This window comes from Prionailurus viverrinus, chromosome B2 (genome assembly GCF_022837055.1).
Source record: "Prionailurus viverrinus isolate Anna chromosome B2, UM_Priviv_1.0, whole genome shotgun sequence".
NCBI classification, from domain to species: Eukaryota; Metazoa; Chordata; class Mammalia; order Carnivora; family Felidae; genus Prionailurus; species Prionailurus viverrinus.
The window spans coordinates 121,524,723-121,550,750 of NC_062565.1; the positions used below are offsets into that span (position 1 = coordinate 121,524,723).

General features: G+C 44.8%; 1 protein-coding gene and 1 long non-coding RNA gene across 4 annotated transcripts in view; one reads left to right on the top strand and one right to left on the bottom strand.

Moving 5' to 3' along the window:
* SLC2A12 (solute carrier family 2 member 12) overlaps nt 1-26,028 on the bottom strand; it is a 65,932-nt gene that overhangs the window by 34,729 nt on the left and 5,175 nt on the right. For 2 of the 3 annotated variants that reach the window (XR_007152057.1, XM_047858015.1), the window contains exon 2: nt 10,155-11,486. Coding sequence is in view for 2 of the 3 variants with exons in the window: in XM_047858015.1 (XP_047713971.1) it covers nt 10,155-11,486 (1,332 nt within the window). In the remaining variant the exon portion in view is untranslated. Of the gene's footprint in view, nt 1-6,595; nt 7,257-10,154; nt 11,487-26,028 lie in introns of those variants that run through there. The other variant, XM_047858016.1, reaches the window with a different exon arrangement.
* Nucleotides 12,133-21,976, top strand: LOC125165307 (uncharacterized). Its single transcript, XR_007152058.1, has 3 exons — nt 12,133-12,196; nt 16,299-17,099; nt 19,428-21,976. It is a non-coding gene; the product is annotated as an uncharacterized LOC125165307 (long non-coding RNA).

A 26,028-nucleotide genomic window follows, 5' to 3' on the forward strand; every position in this document is an offset into this window, starting at 1 on the left:
GCTAATCTTAATCTTTGTTTTCAAAGGAAGGACTGGGTCTTGTATTTGGGGAAAACAATAGAAATCTGGAGATGAATATTTTGTATAACACTATAACTTTTTAATGGCCTTAATTTTAGGAAATTTCAAATGTAAAACTTCTCAGGTCATCAAATATTGGAGATGGCCTTGCATCCTGAATTGAGTAGCTTTATTCAGGTATAATTTTTGGTGAAAGGTACACAGGGTTCCATACACCATACATGCCTCTCTAATTCCCTATACACTGACTCATATACCAGAGGAGATCAGGACGTATCAACCCCAAACTAGACAGAGAGCTCCCCTTTAGTCCCAGAAGCTGAGAGAGTTCCAGAAACACTTTTTTGACTCCTACAACACATATTTATTGCACCCTTGCTGTGGGCCAGGCCCTAGGTTAGGCTGGAGGAAACAACAATGAACAAGATAGAAGTTGTGTACACATAGGACATATAGTCTGAATTAGTTGCACCAACGTAGAAGAGTGGACAGGTGGGTGTTTCTCAGCCTACCTCACACCTTTCACCAAAGCTTCAGGACCTTCTCTAAGCCATGTCTGGTTTCCTAGGAAGCTCTCTTGACTGCAGGTAATCCAGAATTAAAAGATACTTTAAGGCCCAAATCTATTCGTTTTAGTCTTGACCCAAGTGGAATAGTGTATAGAAGGGAGGTGACGAGGACCATGGCATCATAATTCAACATAGGGCCGTGAGGTACTTCCCGTGGGTCCTGACATGGCTTGAACAAAACGCCTGCTGCGGTCAGTGGTGGCATTATCAGAACTATTCACGTCTTGTCTGACATTTATTAGCATAATAACTAGCTGTATTGGGTCCACACTGGACGTCAGGCACTGAACTAGGAATGCTTGATATAGATTGCCTCACCTTAACCCCATGGATTACACTGTGAGGCAGACAGTATTGCCCCATTTTCTAGATAAGGAAGTTGAAACCTCGAGAGATGAACTGACTTTCCCGAAGTTCCACACCCTGGACCTGAGATTCGAGGCCGGGCAGTCAGATGTCAAAGCCTGGTCCGAATTCAAATACTCCGTGGTACAGCCTCAACAGGCTTTCTTGCTGTTCTGCTAAATCTTCAGTCAAGCTCATGTCCCCTCAAGGCCCCTTGACCTGCCATCACCCCTGATTCAAACTCCCTGCCCCCAGATTTTCACACCACTTTCTTCGTACAAGCATTGGCCCAATGTCACCACACCAGGAAGGCTTTCTGTGACCTTTCGACCTCCTCCACACAGGCTGTTCCATTTATCCTTTCCATTATTTCTTTACTACTCTTACCTAAAGCTGGATGTGAGCATTTCTCTCCTCTTGACACTGTATCACGCATGTAGTCATTTTCTTGCTTATTGCCTGTCCCCATCACTGGGCTCACGAGGGCACATCGTGGGCCTCGCTCACCCACCCCGAGTCGCCACACCACTGAGCCCCGTATGTCGTGGGTGAGCAATACATATATGCCGCATAAGCGAGTGAACTGGTGACACCCCCCCCCAATCGCTGCTTCCTCCCTCTCCCTCCTCCTCTGGGTCCCCGCAAGTCGCTTTCTTGCTGGAACTTCTGCCTATTTAGTAGAAGGGCTCTGGGAGACGCATTGGTGGCACCTGTCACTCAGCCTGCAGTGTAAGGTTGTGCTTGAATGGGTGAATACAAAGGTAGTTAAAAGATAACAGCCACAGTCTCATTACCGAACTTAGCATGTGACGTCGGACAAATTCTTTCCATCTGCTTTCATGAATAGAGACTGGTCATGAGATGGAAGAGGTTAATTCATTAATTTATGAACATAGTAAGGTTTGGATTTTAAAAAGCCCTAATTGTTGTGAAAAGAACAGCCACACACATTTTTCTGTGTTACGGTGGCCACTTTAAGGAGGGCTGGGTTTCTACACAAATGTCACCTCAAACGAACTCATGAGCTAATAATTCCACGCCTCGGGTTCGGGCTCATCTGTGCTTTACTTTTGAACGTGAGTCAAAGGGAAATCTTCCTGTGGGTCTATGTCCTCACGGTGTAAGGGACCTCTGGTTCAACCCTGAAGTTTGAACCATGATGGACAAATATTCTGTAATTAGAAGGAGCTAAGTGATGATCGGGACCACCCCAGAAGCACAGGAGAGGGTAAGATTCCGATTTTGAACGTATTTTAAAGTGAAAAACGAGGTATGGAAAGTAGCATGTTAAATAAATGCCTCTAACAGAAGCAGTGGCATCTATATCCTGATTTCTTTTGATGGCAGAGTTTTTGGATGAGTAACAGAAAAATGGAAGGCAGAGACTTTAGGCCACGAGCCCTTCAGCAAGCGGATTAAGACTATGGATTCCTTCCCTGAATAGTATATTAGACGCATACAATAAAATACATAAGATTACTTGGTACCGACCAAATTCGTGCCCCCTCCTGAATTCAAATTCTAGGCCGAGCTTTATGATGTTACATGGAGGGAAACAGAGGACCAGAAAACAAAATGATGTAGGGCATGTACTTTAATCTAAAAATAGAAACACTTTTTTTTTGGCTGAAGAAACTATGTTGTGATCTAATACAATTAAGGAATGTTGTTCTAAGCCAATCCCGATTTAAGAAGACTTAATAAAAACAGTTTAATCTTGCTTTCAATTTTACTTTAGAAAAGCAGCTAACTCCCTTTATACACAAAGGATTTGCATCTATTACAAGCAATAAACTCTTTAAATGAAATACCTGGGCAATAATCACATCAGATTAGTAAGTTTGATTATGCATTCAAGGTCTGGTATGAAAACCTTGCTCCTAATAAAAATCTTTAAACTCCAACTGGCTTGCACAGTTTATACTAATGCTCTAGAACACAATTTTGGTGACCAAATTGGAATTCCTAGGTTACGTTTTCTTTAAAAAGAAAAAAACTACAACATAATATACAGACATAAATGACTGACTCTTGGCAAAAAAAAAAAAAAAAAAAAAAGGACAGTTACCAGATCCCTTGTGAAAACTCTAGAAGAATCAATAACCCAAACCACGTGTATGAAATAACCACTGGTTCTCACCAGAGGGGAAGATTTGGGATTCTGCCTCACACTGCGTGCCCCCACAGATTCATGAGTCAATACCCAACTCTTTAGGCTTATTTCTTTCTTTTTTTTTTTTTCAAATAATGTTTAGTTTTGAGAGACAGAGAGAGACAGAGCATGAGTGGGGAAGGAGCAGAGAGAGAGGGAGACACAGAATCCGAAGCAGGCTCCAGGCTCTGAGCTGTCAGCACAGAGCCCTGTGGGGGCTCGAACTCACGAACCGCGAGATCATGACCTGAGCCGAAGTCCGACTGAGCCACCCAGGTACCCCTAAGCTTATTTATTTCTTTTACTCAACATGTACTTACATGGCACTCTGAGTGCCAGTCTTTAAGGACTTCATTATGAGCCGATTTAATCTTAACAAGGCTATGATTTAATTATTAATCATATCCATATTTACAAGTGATAAAAAATGAGGCACAGAGAAGTTAACTAACTTCCTCAAGGTTGCACAGCTAGCAGAGTGGAGATTCACCTCCAGGCAGCACTCTACTCCAAAATCCACACTTTTCCTTTGCTTAGTAATTGAACCCATATCTTGTTACCTACATGTCACCCAGCTCAGTCCTTGGAACTGCAATTATAAGCTGGGGAAACCATGAGACAAAGGGTCATTTCTTCTCCCACACCCAAACCTCCTTCAACCAAGAGATTCTCTACCTCCTTAGCAGAAAGAACTCTCTTCTCTTTCTAGCAGCAAAAGGTAGAGATGCCCAAGAAAAACTGGGGCTACTTTTAGATACTCTGAGTCAGAAATTCCCCAATAATGCTTCACGACTTGACAAAGAAAAGCCCTAAGTGCCTCCCACTACCTCTTTTCAAGGCCTCCTCACTTCCCTATATCGTATCAGACGGGCCAAACCAGAAAGAGATTTTTTGGAAATATGCCCAAGTGATGGATTGTTCCGCAAAGAGCCTCGCGATGGTGGCCAGCAGGGATAGCTCACATGGTGCCTCGCCTGCCCTGGAAGGCTTGACACACGTAAAAACCCACACTTCGAGATCTCTCTTATGTTTGTATCTCATTTTAAAACTCCTTTTCCCCCAACTCCTCTTAGAAACACACATGCCTTCCTTCATGGTTTTCAAACAGACTTACGTAGTGCTCACTTAAAGGAGGAGAAGGAAAAAAAATAACATGAGATGTCATTTCTTTCCCCAAAGGCCTTATTCTAATAACGATGTTTGGTTAATAAAGCAAAACAAACATAACGAAGCAATACACTTCATCATTAAGGCCTCAGTGGTGTTATCACACATGTGACTTCCACTTACACCAGACTCAACAGCATCCCAAACAGTCGCACGTGCTTCAACTCACTTGGCACTCACCCTACCCTGTGAGATCGAGCAAGGGTCATTATGCACAATTCATAGATTAGAATCAGCTTCAGAGAAGATAAATGGCTTTAAGATCGCACGGCCCGTAGGTAGAAGAGCTGGAATTAGAAGAACCCAGCTTTTCTGATTTTACATTCAGGCTCTTCCGTGGCCCCGGACCAGACCGCTCTACACTAGAAATACTTCGTAGTGCCTACAAACAAAGACCTCTAAGAAACCGAGTGAATTCCTAAAGGAGACGAGACTTATACTGAGCTCTAAAGACAGGAGGGATCTGGGAAGAGGGGAGGGGGAAGGAAAAGGAACCATAACAAGGGCGTGTGTCTCTCGACCGGGGTGTGGAGCCGTGGAGATACAGCAGCGGCCGAGAGGTAAAGCGTGACCTCACTACCCGAGGGCAGCTCCCTTTGCCGTCCATTCGGAGTCTACACGTGCTTCTGTATGAGTGGCGGCACCGGAGCACAAGGCCACTGGCTACAAAATGGAGCTGGGAAGATGATGGAGGGCCTTGGAAATCATACCATCTTTCCCTCAGAGATGGGTGAGGGAGTAATAGAGGATGGATGAGGCTCCAGATGCCTGGGGATCTGGTCCCACGTCTGTGTGCTCTCAATCTCATGGACTTCTTTCTTTTCTATAAAAGGAATACGTTGGACTAGGGAATGTCTAATCTTCGTTTCATCTTGAAAGGCATTGGACTTCCTCTGATGTGGTAGAAAGCAGGAAACCATGGAAGATTTGTGAGCTGTAGTGATATGAGGAACATGGTGTTTAAGGGGGCCCCTATGTTGGACGGGAGGGCATGGGAAGGATCTGCAATGTAAGAGAATTACCCGAAGCGTCTGCCGGGAATCAAAGAGCGAGCTCCTAAGGGGTCGACTACGATGGCAGAAACGGGAAGGAAAAGCTCAACACAGGAGGCATTTGTGAGCGGCAATGCAAGAGCGTTTGGTCATTGACTGGATTGGGAAAAGGCATTAGAGCATCAGACTGAATGACAGACAGCGTGGAAAAGAAAGGGCCGTTCCCCCTGGTCTCAGGGAGAAAAGAATTCAGCACTGAGCTTCTTGCATTGGGCTTACAGTGAAGCGTCAAAGTGGAAAAATCCCGTGCTCATTAGGAAAAAAAGGAGCTCGAAGTCATATGACACGATAGAACTAGAGATAAGTGAGAGTCATCAGCTGCAGGGAGATAATGAACATTCCTGAGAAAATAGATGTGGAGGCTTTTATAATGCATTAGCAAAAGAGTCTTTTTTGTTTGTTTTATAGCTGAAGAAACGAAAGGCAAGAGACATTAATTTAATGATCTCACCTCTTTTTCAGAAGTAGATGGAATGGAAGCTAGTCACACATGTTAACAACTTAATAAATATCTATCACAGGAATAAGAGAAACAATATCTAACAGAAATAAATATCTATCATGGCATTTGAAGACAGCATTCAGGGCCCTTGACCTTCTGGAATGTTTTTGGCCACATTCACATTTATTCTTTCTTAGTCCGGAGTTCATTACTATGGCGGTTTTGTACTGCGTCCATTGAGCTGAGCTGGAACTGTGTTTCCCAGAGTTCCCTCCCCTGGGTAGTTCTGGTGAGGGTTGGCCAGAAGAGAAATGTGCACGAGGCTTGGAAGGCCAAAGTGACACATCAGAGCCTCTGCTGGGTCCTAGACGTCACTAGGGCTGTGACCGGCTGCCTTTCCCTGCTGGTCGTGAGGACTAGCCAATGGCACCCAGTCTCCTCCTCTGGCCTCTCTTGCTGCTGTCAGGGCTCTACGGAGAAGGACACCCGCTTTTCTGCGGGTGGCCAGCGTCATCAGAGTCGATGTGGTGGGAGACAGACGTGGGCTCCAGTTTCTTCTCGCGGATTCCAGTTTGTCGTGGCTTTGAGGCCATCCTTTCTTCCCCGGGGCCCTGTGTGAGGGGCAACCTTGTGACAAGTTCCTTGTCCCCTATCACTTACAGTGGTCCTGCTTCCCTGACAGAGCTGCTCACAATCCCTCCTTACCCAGGCCTTCCTATGCCCCGCCTCCCTCTAATTGACCGTACTTTGCGTCTTCCACTGATTCCCAAGGGCCCATTAGCCATCAGAAAAGGGTGATGAAATTTTAAAACACATCTTCGTATTTTTAAACAGACAGCATGATGGACAGAGAACCAAGAAGGCAGTACTAGCTACAAGGAGGTTTGGGGGACACCATCTAGGGGCTTCTGGTACCTGACCGTGGAGGCCTCCACAGCACCCAGAACTGCCCAGTCACTAAGCGAGAGAGAAAGAAACTCCTATCTTATTGAATTCACTGTTATTTCAGTCTTTGTTAGGGCCGGGCTTGAAATCTAACCAAACAACCAGTAAACATTATCTTCGTCAACTTCAGTCATTCAAGTAAGTACACATCAGAAACTTCTGTGTTCTTATCATTACCCTCCCTCTCTCTTATCCTGCAGCTCAGCCTCATAAATGTACATGCTCACTTACCCAGCAGAGCTTCCGAAAAAGAGGGACTGTCTCTATCTTGCATAAAATGCAGAGTGGAGCACTGAAACAGCCTCATGTGATGGGCAATGACACACGATTTCCATTCATTCTTGCCTCTACAGCGTCCTCATGGAGGACGGAACTAAAAGTAATTAACATTTATTTTCGAGACCAACAGAGGCCTGCTTATTCTTGCCTGGGACGAGGATTAACACTGAATTTCAGAAGACGAGTCTTTTCAATTATTTGAGCAAGTCACTTCGTTGGCCTCTGTGAGACCCAGTACCGTCATTTGTAAAATTTGGTGGCCATTCTTTCTTCACAGGCTTGTCCTGAAGGTAAAACGAAATACTTCAAAGTATGTAAAACCTTCCTAGCACAGTATTTGACCTAATAGGTGTCAATACGTATGAGTTGGATCTACAGCCTAAATTATATTTTGAAAGAATGAGTAGAGAACACTATTTCAAGAATCCTAAAGGGTAAATAACAAACAGCTCCCAATAATTTCTTCCAAAATCAAACGGAGTTTGCTGAAAAGGGGAATTCTTGCTCTAATACAATAATGTATCAAATGGGAAGCTAGTGACGGAGAATTTGCTGCGTGTTGTCAAAGTTACCCAAAAACTAAAGACAGAAAGGGAGTAGGAGCTCATACCATGAGTATGTGGGTTCTGGAGGTTTATGATCAATGTCCGATATAATATGTACCGTATCAATACCTCTGTTCACCTGAAAGTTTCTCTGACTTAAAGCAAGAAAAGCATCCTTTTCTTTTTGTTCACCTTTCCTTAGATTCTTAGTTGATTCTTGATATTGTAAAAGACTGGATCAAGAAAATTGATGTAAAGAAGATTTTTAGTTATATGATGAACGTGTAGGAAAAAAAGACGCTGGCAAAGGAAATCAACGAGACAATACCACCTGAAGTTTATCACATGAGCAAAACTTATTGTACTCCTTCATATGGAAGAGTTCACAAAGGAGCTCGAGTTGTTCCTTGGTACGAGACAACACTTATATGTTGCCCTTCTGGTGGAGTTCAAGGAGCTTTTGGGAATAAAAGCGTAAGATGCTCTCTCGGATTTCATTAGCTTTGTGCATCAGAGTAACCACGTAAGTATTGTCTGCACCGCATGCATGTTTGTGTTCCCCATAAAATTCATATGTTGAAATCCTAATTCCCAATCGGATAGCATTTGCAGGTAGGGACTTTAGGAGGTAACTGGGTCATCAGGGTGGAGCCATGAGAAAGCTAGCTAGCTCTCTTTTGTCTGTCTCTGTTTCTGCCTCTCTCTCTGTCCCTCTGCCATGTGAGGACACACTACGAAGGTAATGGCCAATCACAAACCAGGAGGGGGACTCTCGCCAACAGCCAAGTCTGCCAGCACCTTGATCTTGGACTCGCCAGCCGCCAGACGATGAGAAATAAATGTTTGTTGTCTAAGCCATCCAGTCTTTGGTCTTTTGTTATAGCAACCCAAACTAACTAAGATAAGTGTCCCACAGATACACACCCAAGATGCCTGATTCCTGAAATAATAGTCGAAACCTGTTTTCAGGAAACTTCATTAATAATATTTGTCATTGCTAAGTCTTAATAAGGAGGGCCAGGGTTCAGAAACAAGTCAGAGAGGTCAGAGGCTGATGGTATTGTAGAATTGACTCGTATCTGCCCATGCACAGTCCCTTAGAAGGAAATCCATCAACTCACAGTGCCAGATGAAGGGCCAGCTCTGGTCGTCCATGGTTTGGACCATGTGGCCTAGAGGTGTCCTGAACAACCACTTATGACTGCGTCGCAAAGGACAGAGCCCATCAGATTCCTTCTCTTTCTCTGGAATTTGAGAGAATCAATATCTAGAGACTGATCTCAGTTAGATGTGGAAGTAGGCTGCAAAGTGAGGAAAGAGAGCAGCTGTAGAGGCCATATAAGTCATGTGCAAATCCAGGTACTAATTAACTGAGATTAAGGAGGCCAAATCGGCTGGTTGCTGACCAGAAAGAAGCAGACACAGGGAATATAGTTCAGTTAATTCAAGTATCATCTCCTTGAAGACAGGGACAGTGTCTGTCTTGTTCATTACGATTTCCTCAACATCTAGCATAGTTGTTTGTTATTAAAAAATTAGTCACTTGATACATATCGCCTGAACGAATAGTTAATGACCTAACAGTAGATCACCAGAGCAAGCCCTAAAGTGACTTTCTTTCTAGGAACATTGTCAGGTCCTGGAAGCAGAAACCTAAATTTGTCCGTGAGATTCCCTCTCCTTCAACATAACCAATGTCTTCTCATGTTCTTAAGCTCCAATATTTCCTTTTATCTGAGCAACTCTGCTTGGTCCCTGATCCTTGTAAACAACAACAGCAAAACTTTGTGGGAGAGAGGAAGGAAGAAAGGAAGAGGGAAAGAGGGAAAGAATGGGGGAGAGGGAGAGTTGTAGGAGTTGACTTATACTTCCCTAAAGAGAGGTTTGGATTTTGTGTGTGAGGCTAAAAGACGAGGAACTGCCACCAACAACCTGTTCTAGAAAACCGTAGAGTTTGCTCAAGAGAAGTGTTTGAACTTTGTCATTGGAGTAGACCAGCTATATAAAATAAAACAACCGTGTAGCTATCTCCCTGTAAATTGTTTATATTGTATTGAATGGGAGTAACTCGACTCCCATTCTCCTGCTTAATGAGTAAAGTGCTCAGGGAGGTTACTCTGGTGATAAAACATACAGTACTTACAGGAATAATCCGCCCTCCTTCCCAACTCATCGTTCCCTGTTCTTCATTATTACTGAATGCATCCACCAGTGTGTCTTTGAGAAAAACTAAAAGCTTGATTTTTTCCTTCCATTCACGAAGACACTCAGGAATGATATGGGAGAAAATGTTATTCCAGTAAACTGCTTTCATAAAACACAGATTTCTTGCACAATACTCATCTCTTGAGGTCTGGTTTATCCCCAATCAATTGCTATTAAATTATCCTCCTGCGACAGATAATGGAAAACTAATCCTTCTGTTGAATACCAGCCCTGCACATCTCACAAGAGAGGTATGAGCCAAGCATACTTTCCACATGAGTAGAAATGTCAGGTGGCCAGTATTATCCCCATCTTACGTCTAGTAGGTTTATGTGCAAGGTACCATAGCCATAAGACGTTCTGATGGCCAAAGGCAACAAGTTAGCATTCATAAGGGCAAAGAGGAAAGGAATAAAAAAATAGGATACTTACTTGGTCCTAGACCAATGGAAAAAGCAGCAACATAAACAAGCAAGCTGGCTAAGGAAAGCCATTTCAAGAAAGCTGGGACGTCCGCGGGATCTGTGACTATCTGGTATTGAGCTTGGCTCAGTCCAGTATTTGGTAAGTGTGTCACTCCTTTCTTATCCATGTCATTTCTCATGGGCATTAGGGAGCTTTGGCTGCGGGCAGTGAGCTCCTTATAGAGCTCTCTAAGAGTATCATCACTGGCTGACAGGTTTCCGGGCCCATAGAACACAGACTCATCCAATGATTGGTTGACAGGGCTATGGCTTCTGCAGATATTGGTGAAGTTCATGGGGATGTTGAGATTCACGATGCCCATGGTCATCAATGAAGCTGCCATCACAGAGGAGCCGATACAAAGGAAGGTTTTGCTCCCAACGTGGTCTACAAGAAGAGTGGCGGGGATGGTGCTGATGACCTTGACGACCCCAACCCCAGTGGAGGCGAGGCTCGCTGCCTCATTGCTTTGGAAGCCAACGGACTTCAAAACAGTTGACGCATAGAATAATATGTTTGGCTGACCAGTGACTTGCACAAAAAATACCAGTGTTAGGCCTATCATTATCCGGGTCCTCATGTTGTCCTTTGATCGAAACAGATCCCAGAAACTATACTGATATTCATCTTTCAGGGAAGATTTGATCCCAGTGAGTTCCTCAGTTGTATCTGAGATGGCTCTCAACCTTCTGAGAACCTTGCTAGCAGCTTCCTCGTGTCCTTTCATCACCAGAAACCGGGGACTTGGAGGCAGAAAATACATTGCAATTGCCTGCAAAATTCCCAAGGGAATGACAAGGCCAAACATGTACTTCCAGCCATGGGAAACATTGGCAAACGCATAATTTGAGATGTAGGCAAAAAGTATGCCGATGACAATCATCAGCTCATTCAGTGACACAAGCAGGCCTCTTCTGTGTTGGGGAGCAATCTCTGCGATGTAAACACATGTGGCAATTGAAGAGAGTGAAATGGAAACCCCTAGAGCAACGCGTCCCGCTATGAGGACCGTGTAAGATGAACTGAGTATCAACACCAGGCTTCCGAGTCCAAGTAGGCAGGATGACAAGATGATGGCAGCCCTTCGTCCGTATCTGTCAATCAGGACCCCTCCAGTGAGAGAGGCGAGCAAGGCCCCCATGAGGAGGGAGCTCACAACCATCTCCTGCTCGTGGCAGGTCAGGGCTAATAAGGTTCTTATCTGCAGAAGGGCTCCAGAGATGAGCCCAAGTTCATAACCCACCAGGAGGCCACTGACAGCAGCAGTGACGGACGACAGGAGAGTAAACATGCCGCAACCTACAGGCAGAGAGGAGAGACAGAGAGGTCAGTTCTGCACCATTAGTTTAAACATTTTATGTCTGAATGGAGACTCAAGCTTGTGTGCGTAAGCTTTTCGGAGCACTGAGTATACACACACGCACATTAATATAGTAAAGTAATATATTAACAAAAATGATTAGATATAAATGGAAATATCCTTTTTCTTTCATTTTTGGAGGAGAGGGGTGAGGACATTTAGGAAGTCATTTCCTTCTATTTGTGGTGCCACTGTTGTTTTTCAACAGCTACGCAAGATAAGCAGATGACAGATGATAAAGACTGAACAAACGAGCAACCCCGTTTGGTTCCTGCTTTGGTGTTGGATCAGAAATTCAGCCAGCCCAGTTCCTCGGGCCCCATGGCAGGCTTTTCTCTAAAGGCAAACCTCCAAGGCAGAGTAGAAAGGGTAGAAACCTCCATTCCCCTTGTGTAACCTGGGGAAAAATGAACCACAACCTCCAGGAAACCTGCCCTCATTTCTCCTTGGTCACATCTGGCCACAGTTGGCTCTTGCTGAAATATGAGGGTAGTGTGTGTGTGTGTGTGTGTGTGTGTGTGCGCCTGTGTGCGCGCGCACACACACACGCGCATGCGCGCGTATGCCTTAACAAAGTTAAGGTTGTATCAGAAAGAAGGAAGAAGGAAATGGATGCAGGGGAGGGAACCAACAACATCCATTACTTGCTGTGAGTACGGAGGAAGGGGAATAGGACTTGGGGGAAGAAGGACAAAAGGGACTTCATCTTGTTTTGTTATTTTTAATGTTAACAACTGACGGAAAATAGCAAAATGTTCACAGGCATTAATTTTCAGAAGTAGGTAGGAGGGTGTTTATTATATGTGTATATCTGTAGTTTGTCAAAACAGGAACAAAACGAAACAAAAAGTAACCGAGGGCAGAGCAGGGAAGAGCACTGCAGGCACAGGAAACAGTAGTTTGCAACTGAAAGGCATGACACAGGAAAGCAAATTCTGGAACAGCTGGGCAGCTAGTACATCATATGTGGGGTGCAACCCCAGCTTGGAGAAGTAAATAGGATCCAGTAAATCGGGGTAGACACAGAGGGCACACTTCAAACAGAGCCCTGCAAGTCACAGTGACACCTTTTATTTATTTTTTAAATACTTATTTCGGGGGAGAACGTAAGCAGGGGAGGGGCAGATAGAGGGGGACAGAAGATCTGAAATGGACTCTGTGCTGACAGGCTGACAGCAGCAAGCCTGATGCGGGGCTCGAACTCACAAACTGCAAGATTGTGACCTGAATTGAAGTCGGACGCTCAACCAACTGAGCCACCCAGGTGTCCCACAGTGACACCTTCTATTGTTTTCCAAGTATAATGGGGCTAATGCACACTGAATAGCATGGGGGGACTGACACCAAGTTTCTTGCTGCTGGGTGCAGACTAGTTCTTCCAGAAGCAAGACTGGTAACAGAGAAAAGTGTGTTGCCTTAGAGTTGACAAGAGATGATAGTAGCTTGGATGTTCAGAGTAGACCTGGAGACACGTAGACAGATTCAAGAGTTAATTTGGAGGTAGGGTGCCTGGGTGGTTCAGTTGGTTGAGCATCCAATTCGTAATTTTGGCTCAGGTCATGATCCCAGGGTCATGGGCTCGAGACCTGCATCGGGCTCTGCACTGAGTGTGGAGCCTGCTTAAGATTCTCTCTCTCTCTCTTTCTTCCTCTAGTCCCCTTCCCCAGCTCACAAGTGCTCTCTCTCTCTCTAAAATTAAAATAAAAAAAAAAGAGTGAATTTGGAAGTAATAACAACTACACTTGCTTGTGAATTGGGAGTTAGAAGGAGAAGAGGTGGGTCAGAGCCCAAGATGGTTTCCTGGTTTGACCTGTTGGTTGAGTGATTTTATAATGTTCAATACCCTGTGGACAAATATGTACGTGGGATTCAGCAGCATTTATTTGGGATTTAAAAGCAGGGGAATGAATGAAATCAGGTAGGGAGGTGAAGAGAAGAGCTGAAGAAGGAGGAGTAGTCCTGGGACCTGGGGAATGCCGACATCTAGAAGACAGACAACAGCAAAGGAGTTGGAGAAGGAACAGAACTGAGATGTGTACAGAATAGACTAGAAATGTGCATGGGCACACAATTATCACAGGCTGAGCAAGGGCTATTTGAGCCTGTCATTGTGGTGGGGGAGTTAAAAATGATGTTCAGCTCTAGGAAGTGAAGCAGGTCAAATAAAGTTGGTCTGAGTCTCTTCCCACCAGAAATACCCAAGGTATTTTACATCTCCAGGATCCTGGGACATAGGTGACTTCAAAAAATAAATCTAAAAAGGATTGAACATTTAGATGGAGGAGCAAATAAAAGTGCAAGAACCCACAATAAAATAAAAGTAATTCATGAGCATAGTGAACATAAACTATTAAAGTGAAATTAAATTAGCAATTTATCCAGCTAAGTAAAAAACAAATATTTAGCACCAGTACATGGAAGATATTTCTGTAGGTAGTGGGAAGTACACACACACACACACACACACACACACACACACACACAGAGAGGGAAATAAGGACAACCAGATGTAGTTATATAGTTGCCCCCAAGAAACCCAAAATTCTGGTGATATCTCTATTATCTATTATTTATTATGCAGTGTTTTAGTTTTTACGTGCAAAATGGCTTTAAAGTAGTCTCTTATAGTGGCTCCTGGGTGACTCAGTTGGGTAAGCATCTGACTCTCAATTTCAGCTTAGTTCATGATCTCATGGTTCATGAGTTCCAGCCCCACATCAGGCTCTCCTCCTCCTCCTCCTCTGTCTCTGCTCCTGCCCCACTTTTTCCCTTTCTCCCAAAATAAATAAACAAATCAACAACAACAACAAAAAAGGTACTCTGTTATAAGATCATTCATGTGCTAAATTTCCACATATTTCCCCCCCATGTGATCTTGAAATCCTCAGCAACATATTTCTCTATGACAAGGAGAATCGGGTCAAATTCTCACATTTGGATAAGAATATTGTATTACTTCGTATCTCTACCTCCCACTGTTCATTTTATCTATTATTTTTTAAGTTTCTTATTTTATTTATTTTTGAGGTGGGGGAGGGACACACAGAGAGAGAGAATCTCCAGCAAGTTCCACACTGTCAGCATGAAGCCCAGTGTAGGGCTTGAACCCACCAACTGTGAGATCACAACCTAAGCCGAAATCAAGAGTCAGATGCTTGACTGAGCCAGCCAGGCCCCCCAATTTTATCTACTTTTGACATATTGATTAGCTTTTATATGTTTTGGCAATTGGCCTCTGCTATTCATATTAAAAAAAATAAACGACATTGAAGAATGAAACACTTGTAAGGCAGATTGAGGGAGGCACCCCAGGAGTGGATTTAGAGTGACACAGGGCAGCAATGAGGGGATACTGAGTCAGGGACATGGCAGAATAGATGCTGCAACTGCTTGAGTGGCAGAAGATTGCCCTTGGCACTTCGCCCTCTCCTTCCCCTCTTGTTTCCTCCCTTTGTTAGCTGGGAGATAGTGTATTCCTACCAAAAGAAAGACTTCTTGACATACCAGATTCCCTTCCTTTGCTGCTCTATCATGTTACTTCAGACAGAGTCTGAGGTGGGCAAGTCACAAAGCCTGCTCCTTATACTGTGGGGGAAATGCTCCTGACGGAAGAGAGATCCAGCTTCTTTGTCCACTTTCTGGACTTAGCTTCATATGCTGATTCTTTTAGTCAGCGTTCACGGGACACGGACAAATTGGGATGTGTGCAAAGGGTCTGGAAACCATCCCAGTTTGTCAAGGTCCCTCTAGATACCCAGCAGCTAGCGCTGAGTATAATTCTTCAGAGTTACAATAAAATTATTTCCATATGAATTACTAAAAATTCTTTTTACAAAATTACAAGTGTAAAAGTTTTTTTAAATTAATTAATTAATTAATTAATTAATTAATTTGAGAGAGAGAGCATGAGCAGTGGAGGGGTAGAGCGAGAGGGAGACACAGAATCCGAAGGAGGCCCCAGGCTCTGAGCTGTCAGCACAGAGCCCAACATGGGGCTGGAACTAGTGAACCACGAGATCATGACCTGAGCTGAAGTTGGACACTCAACCAACTGGGCCACCCAGGCGCCCTGAGTTTAAAATTTTTTTTTTTTTAATTTTTTTTTTCTATGTTTATTTATTTTTGGGACAGAGAGAGACAGAGCATGAAAGGGGGAGGGGCAGAGAGAGAGGGAGACACAGAATCGGAAATGGGCTCCAGGCTCCGAGCCATCAGCCCAGAGCCCGACGCGGGGCTCGAACTCACAGACTGCGAGATCGTGACCTGGCTGAAGTCGGACGCCTAACCGACTGCGCCACCCAGGCACCCCTAAAAATTTTTTTATATATCACAATATTATCTATCTATCTATCTATCTCTATCTTTCTGTCTGTATATCTAGGGAGTTGGCCTTTATTTTTTTTTTTTTATTTTTTTTTCAACGTTTATTTATTTTTGGGACAGAGAGAGACAGAGCATGAACGGGGGAGGGGCAGAGAGAGGGAGACACAGAATCGGAAACAGGCTCCAGGCTCTGAGCCATCAGCCCAGAGCCCGACGCGGGGCTCGAACTCACAGACGGCGAGATCGTGACCTGGCCGAAGTCGGACGCTTAACCGACTGCGCCACCCAGGCGCCCCTGGGAGTTGGCCTTTAAAATCTTAAAGGGTGCAGAGGACATTGTGACCCTATTCCCACACAGGGGGCATACCAACAGGGGTGATATGTCACAGAATTAAGCTAAGGGCTTAACTGTGTGTATTTCATTTGAGGGGCCTGTCCTCCCTGAGATATGCTTTAAGGGATCCTGACCAAAACAAATTTCACTCATCTTGGTGCTGCTCCTTGTTACTGCTGAAGTTCCCTTACAGTCTCCAGCTGCCCATTTGGGATTTTGAATTCCAACGAGCCCGTGGAAGGTTAGTCCCTAATCACCCTAGATTGTAGCCCTGTGACACCTCAGGACTTCCACGACAGGACATTTTCCTGGTGCTAATTTACCATAAAAAACAGTGAAGAGACATAAAAAGTGGACTTTTTTTTTTTTTTTTGATGATGATGATAAAAGCAAGACATTATTCTACGGATGCCAGAAGGTAGAAATAACTTTTTCAAGAAATCTGGCCATGAACAGGAGGAAAGAGTGCGTCGCAGGCAGGTGGGGTCTGCCTAAACACAGATGAGAGAGTTTGGGCAGCTCGCTGGACCCAGAAGCAGCAGCCGGTCCTGAAGGAGAGGGCAGGATGAGGAATTCTGATGAATGCCTTTTCAAAGAACACCCAGCCCTGAAGTCAAATACCCTGCACTTCACGTTCATGGTGACCTTCAGCATTTCTATCCCATTTGCTCATGGCCTTGCTCAATGGGGGGCCTTTCCTTAACATTCAAGGAAATGGCCCCAAAGGGGTCACAGGGAACTCCCAGCCTTTCGTGGACATCACAGAAATGGCGACTATGTGCGGACTCACACCTGGGACCCGCAGTGCTGCTGGGTCACGCCTACTTCTCTGTCTTGCTGCTTCGCTAGAAGTCCAGCAGCGTCCCTGTTGAAGCCACGACGCCTGTGCTACAAGGTAAGGAAGTAAAAGCACTTGCGGAAGATGCCATCACAGCCACGGGGCCTCACGTATGTGCACGGAGACCCACACGGAGGGCACAAAGGGCAGGAGCCTCCCCAGGCGAGGCGAGGCCACAATAGCTGCATTGTCCGCCGCGTGTGGTGACTCACATGAAACCACGCTGTCACTGGCTCGCACACGACACAATTTTCCATAATATTTGCGTTTCTGCCTGCTCTCTGCTTTCCTCTCTTGCCCCATATGTCTGTTCCAGCCTGGGTACATAATGGGCGCACCATGAACACTTGTCGGCTCACTAAATCCTACAACAGACGGCAAAACGTGCACACACAGGTTCCTCTGGTAGGCAGCCAGGGAATTGGACGGCGTGCCCCGGTGCGAATGCCTCTGAGGTTTCAAAGACCCCCCTACTTCACGTTTTGCTCGGGGGGAAAAACTTGCAGTGGCTCCCAAATGGCCTTGCAGATGTGGTCTCCCCTTTCTCCACTCCTCCTCCCTGAATATCTTCCATCCCACCTCCTCTTTCAAGAGTCATCCCAAGTGCCACCTCCCCCAGGAAGGCCACCCTGCTCGGCCTTATTTTGCGAGCTTCACCCCTCACCCCCCTGGGCTCCTGCCGCCCAAAGAATGTGTTTCTAGTGCACCTGTCATCTTTCAAGGTGCTCACTTATTTACCCATTTGTCTCCACCTGTTAAACCGAACGTCTAAGAACTCTACTTTCCTTATGTCTGTATTCTCATCTGTGGTCTTTTGCGCAAGGTAAATACTCAGTAAATGTTTGCTGAGTGATGGAATAAATGAATGAATGATAAGAGCCCTCCAGAACACTGATCCTTGGTCCTCTCCTCCCCAAAGTTCTGTTGGCAGACTAAGATTAAGGCACAGTATTATGGAATGGTTAGCATTTACAACTTTATATTTACATAAATGCTTAGCATTTGAACAGCATAGCATTAGCATTTCTATAAAGCTTTCAGCACTATTTTTAGCCTGTTAATATAGCACCACCGGAGACACCGTAAACCATTTCGTTATCACTCATATATTTATTCTATATGAAACGTGAGCCCCGTGTTCTCTGGCTGTTCAGACTCACTGTTTAGCAGCACCCGTCAGGGACTCGGGTTTTCAGCCCCCACAACAGTCTCCAGACACGGGTTCCTCCCAGCCCATCCGGACTACTTGCTGTTTCTGGAAAATGCCATGCACTTTCCCAGACTTGTGCTTCTCTTCCAGCTGTTCCCCCTCAGGGTATGTCTCTCCCCTAACTTCAGAGTCTAGGGGAAACCTGAGTCATCTCTGAAGATACAGTTTGAATATCGCCTTCTCTACAAAACCTTCCCAGATGCCCTCTGGTTAGCGTTAATCTCTCTCCTCTCTCTTGCCTTTCTGTCTATGACCTTACAGCACCCTGGATCGTATTTAGTTGCGCCCATCTCCTGCCTTAGATTGGGAGCGCCTTGAGAGTAGGACTGTCGCCATCAAGGGACAAAACTCATCAAGGGACCCACACAGGGCCTGCCAGGAGAGCTCAGTACAGACTCCTGGTTGTCACGTGGGGGAAGGGCGCTGGCCCAGAGAGCTCCCCCAGGCCCAGAGGGTATGGCCCCTGGAGAGTTGAGGTGTGCTGTTTCCACCGGCTGCCAAAGGTCCCGGATGCTGCCCCTGGGCCCTAGACCACGTGTGGGGCCCCTGGTGGTGGTAAATACTGGGCACTAGCCTGCATCTAGTCCCCCTCCCCTCCCAATCCCCCTTAGCGTACAATGAAACTCAGCCCAACAGAAAATTTGGCCTCCCTCTCTACCTGCTATTGTTTGGCCTTTCAAAAACAAAAAACGATAGGAACCTTGCTTTCTTTTTCATTTTTCAAATCTCAGGTTTGATTTAGTAGTACGTATACAGGCACACTTTTCGGAAACCAGGCTTCTCCAAATTCCCTGGGCTAGGGAGGTACCCAGAGGGGACGCTGCTTACACTGGCTTATTAGCCCTTCCCTTCATCTTGCCCTATTAACTCTCTTTTTCTGCCTGATTATTCACAGGACTTCCATTCTTTTCTTTCTTTCCTTTTCGCTTTTTTGCCTTTCCGTCCTTCCTTCCCTCCTTCACTGTGAGACTTCCGCCGGGATAAGTCTGGCTACTTGTTTCTTCCACGCTTTTCTGCTTCTACTTGAGTTCTTCTACTCAGGAAAGATTTCTTCTAGTATTTTGGGTTTCCCCCTATTTGTTTAGTAATAATTATTTATGTGTTATTTATACATATTCATCTCATTTCCCGCCTGTATCTTTTTTTTTTTTTTAATGTTTATTTGTTTTTGACAGAAAGAGAGCACGGAACGGCGAGGGGCAGAGAGGGAGACCAAAGCACTGAGAGCAGAGACCCCTTCGTGGGGATCGAACTTACAAACCATGAGATCATGACCTGAGCCGAAGTCGGATGCTTAACAGACTGAGCCACCCAGGCGTCCCCACTCTCTGTTTTCTTGTCCTGCTTATGTGCACCTAGAATAACCTCTCCTACGTCGCAGATCTCAGAATATAGTTCTGCTCCGGCGGCGTTAGTGTCCTCACGCTCATGACAGGTTCACACAGGCCTGTCTGCACCTGTGTCCTCAGCTCTGTCTTCACCTGGATTTGTTCTCGTCGTCGGGCGTTGTCCTAATCTCTTTTTTCAGAGTCTACTCTTACAAAATGTATAGAGAACAGAAAACAGATGCTTTCCAAAAATGTATGTATGTTTCCTATAAAAAGAAATCTTAAAATGCATCCTTCGCCTTTGTATTTAGAACATACTTGCCAGTGGCCAGATTTGTTGCTTTCTCTGTATCCAGCCCCCAGATCAGTTATGATATTTTTGACCGTAGGAAACGAAAACCTAAAAAACAAGGCTTTAAAACATTGTGGCATTCGCTGTTTAATTGGTGAGAAGACCGAGTTGAGTTTGGTGTCTCCAAGGATTCATACTCTATCCATTCTTCTGTTCCTGCCTCCTCAGAGGGTTGGCTTTTGCCCCTGGTTTGTCACCATAGGTGCAAAGAGGCCACCACAGCCCCAGGCTTAAGATTCTCTCGCAACCAAATTCAAAGGCAAATGACGGTGGAAGAAGGCTTGCGGTAAGGCCTCTTCCTTTTTTTCATGGAGGGAACTTTCCAGAAGCACCCTGGAAGAGGATGGGCTTCAGAATACGCTAGCCCCGAAATGTGGTGCCTTGGCTTATTGAATGCTTTAAGCTGAAGGAGTTTGAGAAAATGGCAGAAGCAGGAGGGTCCCTCTGGCCTTCTCCCTGCCCTTTCCCCCTGAAGCAGGTGACACCCTTACATGGGAGGTGCCCTCCCCACACCCACAGGAAGGGAACAATCTTATCTCTGAAGACAGAGAGAGACCACGAAGGATCTGAACAAACAGGCCTTGCCCAGTCTCCCCAGTTCACAGCACTTACCCCACACACCTTGACCTGTCATTTGCTCCGTGGCTGTCCACGCTTCATCAAACAGAGCATAACAACACTCAGGTTTAACCATTTCTTACTCTTTAGTTCCCGAGGGCTCCCGTGTCACGTAGAACTCGCATTAAATTCACGTGGATACTTTTTCCCTCTTAATCTGTCTTTGTCAGTTTAATTTTCAGACCTAGCTGAAGACTTCCCATCGTGTCTCATTGGCCAGAAGCAGAGGGCTCCCTGGTCAGACTTGGCTGCAAGGGAGCCTGAGATGCGAGTCTCTGAATATTTTAGCTCCCCAGATAGGAAAGGCAGAACATGAGAAGGGAGTTGGAACAGCTGTTGGGTCTTCAGTGTCTTACATACCTTATTCTAGCCACCCGGCTGCCATCGAGAACGCCTCTTAGCGAGACCGGGGGGAGCACTTGGTGTGCAGAGCGACTGGCCAAATTTCTGATGCCTGGAAGTAATTTTTCTGGTGGGACGCCATTGGACGGAGGAAGGACTTGTATTGCTTCCGTGTTTTGGTCCCCTGACTAGGAAGAAGAGATACCATTCCTGCATGATTTAAAGCAGTCTGGAAAACCAGTACGGGCAAAGCTACAACTTCTGGAAGGCACCATTCCAGTGGCTCATCCAGGCTTTGTCCTTTCTTAACACTGATCTCGTTCCAGAACTCGGTGAGCCGCTGTCTTTCCTATCTGCCCAGAGTTGCTGAAATCTTGGAAACTGTAGCCCCTGAGAGAGAAAGAGAAGTAACGGCAACAGGATGCCTGGGAAGATCGGACCGTGCGGCAAAGCTTCGACCCTCTGCCAGAGTGGCCCCAGGGGTCTGTGGCGATGTCTTCCCTATATCTGGCTCCCGAAAATCCTCTCCATTAGGGATGTGCAGTGGGAGTTTGTGCAAAGCTAAAATGTTACTGCCTTTTATACATCAGGCCCATGTTTGTACCTAACTTTGGGTTAAATGCTAAGCCATTGATGAGTATCTCTGGCTTTTATGCTTTTGTGACTTTACATCTCTTTCCATGTTTTTATGGATATTTTCAACAGACAGTTAAGGGGGTGTGATCTGGAGAACAAACCAGCAGCCACGTCACCTGGAGACGTCTGAGGACTCCACCACGGGGATTCTCAGTGTGTGCGAGTGCAAATGAGCTATGGACATGTGAGAATTCACAAAATCTTTAATTAGTGAACGTTGGAAAACATAGTAACACGTGTATCTGCACTCGAAGATTTCAAACGTATGCAGATGTGATGGAAAAATTATAAAAAAGTTCAAGTTCCGGTGATGGCACAGTAGCGTCCCTTCAGTCTATATTTTCTTTTTTTTTTTAATTTTTAAATGTTTTCATTTATTTTTGAGACAGAGAGAGACAGAGCATGAGAAGGGGAGGGGCAGACACAGAATCAGAAGCAGGCTCCAGGCTCTGAGCTGTCAGCACAGAGCCCAACAGGGGGCTTGAACTCACAGACCGTGAGATCAGGACCTGAGCTGAAGTTAGAAGCTTAACCGACTGAGCCACCCAGGCGCCCCCTGTCAGTCTATATTTTCTAATCAATAAATACAAGATGGCAGAAACTATTGTGTGAGGATCTAAAGTTGTTTAAGGAGTTGTTAAAGGGGTCTACATACTTGAAAATGACTGGGAATCATCCGTAGTGCATTTAAACATTTTAAATTGGGAAAATACAATGGGAAGAGAACAAATAATATTGTAAAGGCTGTGGATGTAAAGCTCTTAGGAAATGCACTTTATTTACTAAAAATAAATACCTGCATGGTCATCTGGATGTTAAGGGAGAAGTGCATGGGGCAAGTTGATAATATACAAGTGGACTATGGGAAAGAGAGAGAGAGGAACAAAAAAAAAGGCCGAGATGTTTTATATAACATAAGGGAAGAATTTTGACCTGTGTGTGGATGTGTGTGTGTGTATGACAGAGAGAATTCAAGAAAGACTGGCCAAGAATGCCCAGAAATGGAAGAAATTGAAGAAAAATGGAGAAATGGAAGAAAAGGTCCAGACAGGTTATCAAGTTGTGGGGGAGAGGACAGGGATAAGGGAACAAAAGGGCCACAGGCCTACAGATTTTAGGAAAGTTGGTTTACAAGAAATTCCCTATGGTAGATTTGACAGGATAATTTTAAAAATGGGCTCACCAAACATTTATTTGGATGATAGCTGTCTGCAAATCGTAGTAATGATCCACAAAGAGCTTATATGAATGGGATTTGAGAATGTGAAGGAAAAAGGGCCATGATCTGCACATGGATCAAAGCAAAGATAAGAGAAAAAGACTAATTGTAGGAAGTGAAGGTTAAGAACCCAGTGGAGACAGGAAGTTGATCAGAAGAACAGCAAGGCTCCTCAGGTATCCTGTGTGTGCACAGCGAGGGCGGCGAGTAAGAAAACATGTGGACTTAGCCTCATGGGGGATGGAACTGTGTTTATTTAAATATTAAAATAATGGTGGCCCCATGAAGCTGGAGGACTTTGACATGCAGATAAGGTTTTCTAGAACTCTCTAATTCTGTCCCCACTACCATCATTTTCAGAAACTTGCTTGGTTTCTCTAAACTGATATGGTCTCTTCCTAAGAATGCTTCCTTTCATGGTACTTAGCACACAAAGGTTTTGTGATATGGTCCCTGCTTACATCTTCAGATTTCTTTGTCGTCCTCTGCCCTCCACCCTTCTTTGAACTCTGTGCTCTTGTCACACAGAAATAGCTGGAGGTCCCTGAATGTGCCATTTTGTCTTCTCAAAATTTGTACGCAAGCTGTTTTCTCTGCTTATAATGCTCTCCGTAAATGCAATGACCTCAGTTATACCTTCTTGACTCAACTTCACTCTACTGTCTTCCAGAATCCATCAAAACCTGGCTGAGCTGCCCCATGGGCATTAGTACGGCATTATATCCCCAGCCACCTCCTCCATCCTGGGTTTCCTGAACTCGTGTCTCTCTCCACCAGTTGGTAATATGTATCGGCATTGCATGCATGTCTCTTATTCACCCTGGACCCGGCTGTAGCACGTTTGCTAAACGATCATCTTATAATTATTTCGATTCTGGTAAAATCTGGTAAAATCTACAGACACGGATAATGTTCTACATATTGCTTTGCACTCTGAAGTATCCAGCATGGAGTAAGTGCTCAATATGTACTGCTGAATTCCCATGTTCTTTAGTTTAGCGGAACAAAGGCTTAATTCATTTGCTCATTTAACAGCTCAGCTTGTACTATGCGCCAGCACCATGTTGGGCACAGATGGTAACATGCTCATCTGGATGAACAGTGCAGTCAGCAGGATGGTCTTTATGAGCACTGTGTTGAGAGATTTCCCAGGTTGCATCTGGATTTGGTAGCTCAAGATGGTGGTGCTTGTCCCACGTGCACGTGATCCCTGATGGAAAAGGCATAGCTCCTACCTCTTAGGAACAGTATTTTCCAAGCCCACAGTGCTTGCGATCCTCTCAGAGCTCTGACAAATGTACAAGAATGTGTATTTTATCTAGGAGCTTATAACCTTATAGCAAAAGACGTGTTGCATGGAAAATCAGGGAGCTAGCTAAAATCGAATGCAATAAAGTTCTGAAACGAGTTTAACAGGTACCCCAAATCAAAGATCAGATAACAGAACAGAGCAGGGAGTAGAGACATTGGTGCTGGATGGTATTACGGGTCAAGTGGGTAAAACCGTGGATTGGATCATAGGATACTGACACTCTGATATTATCCATGCTACCTGGAGTGAGTCCCTTTGGTTCTCTCCAGGAGGTACCCGGGCTTAAGGTGAAGGTACAGTCAGGAATCAGAGTGCCTGATTAGTTACCAGCTAGATTGTGACATGTCCCTTAACCTTTCTGTTCCTCTGTGTCCTCATTCCTAAGATAGAGATAATAATATTACCTACTTCATAAAGTTGTTATGAGAATTAATGAGGCAGAAGAATGTGTTGGGCATGGTAGTAAGCATTTGGTTCTCCTGGCCTCAGTTTCCTTATCTGTGAACTGGGGATAGTAGTACCTCCTTGTGTTATTGTAAAGATAAGAAGGAATAATAGTAATAGAAACATTTGACCCACAATAATCATTCAACAGAAATTTGTGTCGTCTGGGTCAGTGGGGTAAAATCTCCATGACACGGAAATAAACCTTTGAAACAGTCTCTCTTACTGATAGCAAAGGAAGTAAAATGATACCTTGTTTCCAGCATAACAATTATGCCTTTTCATAAATTCTTGAATTCCTTTGTTTTTGGTAGTACCTACATAATTGGGTTTACACCATGAAAAATTCTTCCCGTGAGTTTGCCTGGGGTTTCAACAATCTTGTTTCCCAATGGAATTGAAACATTTTATTAGCTTGGGAATGCTCTCTCACCACAAACTGATCTTAATCACAATTTATTTCTCTGTTCTTAAAAGTCTTGCTGGGGCACCTGGGTGGCTCAGTCAGTTAAGCCTCTAACTTCAGCTCGGGTCATGATCTCCAGTTCGTGAGTTCGAGCCCCTCATCAGGCTGTCTGCTGTCTGCTTTCAGCACGGAGACCACTTCAGATCTTGTCTCCCTCTCTCTTCTCCTCCCCCACCTGTCTCAAAAATAAATAAACCTTAAAAAAAAAAAAAGTCTTGCACCTCTGAGGCTGAGATGCCATTTCAGGCTGTTTTCTAAATTAACATTGCACATTGCTCCCAGCACCAACTTCCACAAAGTATGGAAGCAGGTGCATGTAGAACAAATTTTGGAGAAAATTATATGGACGTGGCCAACAGCCCCAGAGTCTGCCTAACTGTGCCAGGCAGACCTGAGTCATGAGTGTTCCGGAGAAACAATTACTTCCAAGGGGAGCACAAGGTTATACAGCTGACTCTAAGTTTCAGCTGGGAACTATCTGGGGTGATTTCAAGTCCTCTGCCTTGAACGGAGATTAGGTACCTTCTGAGGGAAGACGGGATGAGAAATTATCCTTATTTGGTATTTGGTCAAACAGCCCCTTGAAATGAAGCCCATTCTAACCTTCCCCGCCCCTTTCTCACCGTACCTTGGTATCTTTTTACATGGCTTTTATTCTCTATTTTATTCAATAACTCATCTTCTTGGGGAAGACTGTGCCCGAGGAAACCATTGAACTAGGGAACCCAACTCTGCTCAATTTAAGAATCTTCTACAACGAGTTCTGGCTCACAGTCTGAGTCAGTAGGTGTTTTGCTGAGAAGCAGAAACTAATTGCACACTAACAGGGGGCGGGGGGCAACTGGGAGCTCTCAGAACTTTTTAAACCCTGAGGCTAATTATTACTTGGTTCCTACTACTGAGAAAACGCTACCTACAAAACCAGATTCAACAACTATTATTGAACGAGAAGACAATCCCACCTATCTACGGCAATTAAACATTGCATTTTCAAATTGGCTGACTCCCCTTGGATTTACACATATAAATTGGAGTTTTCCTCGGGCAGCTACCGGGTGG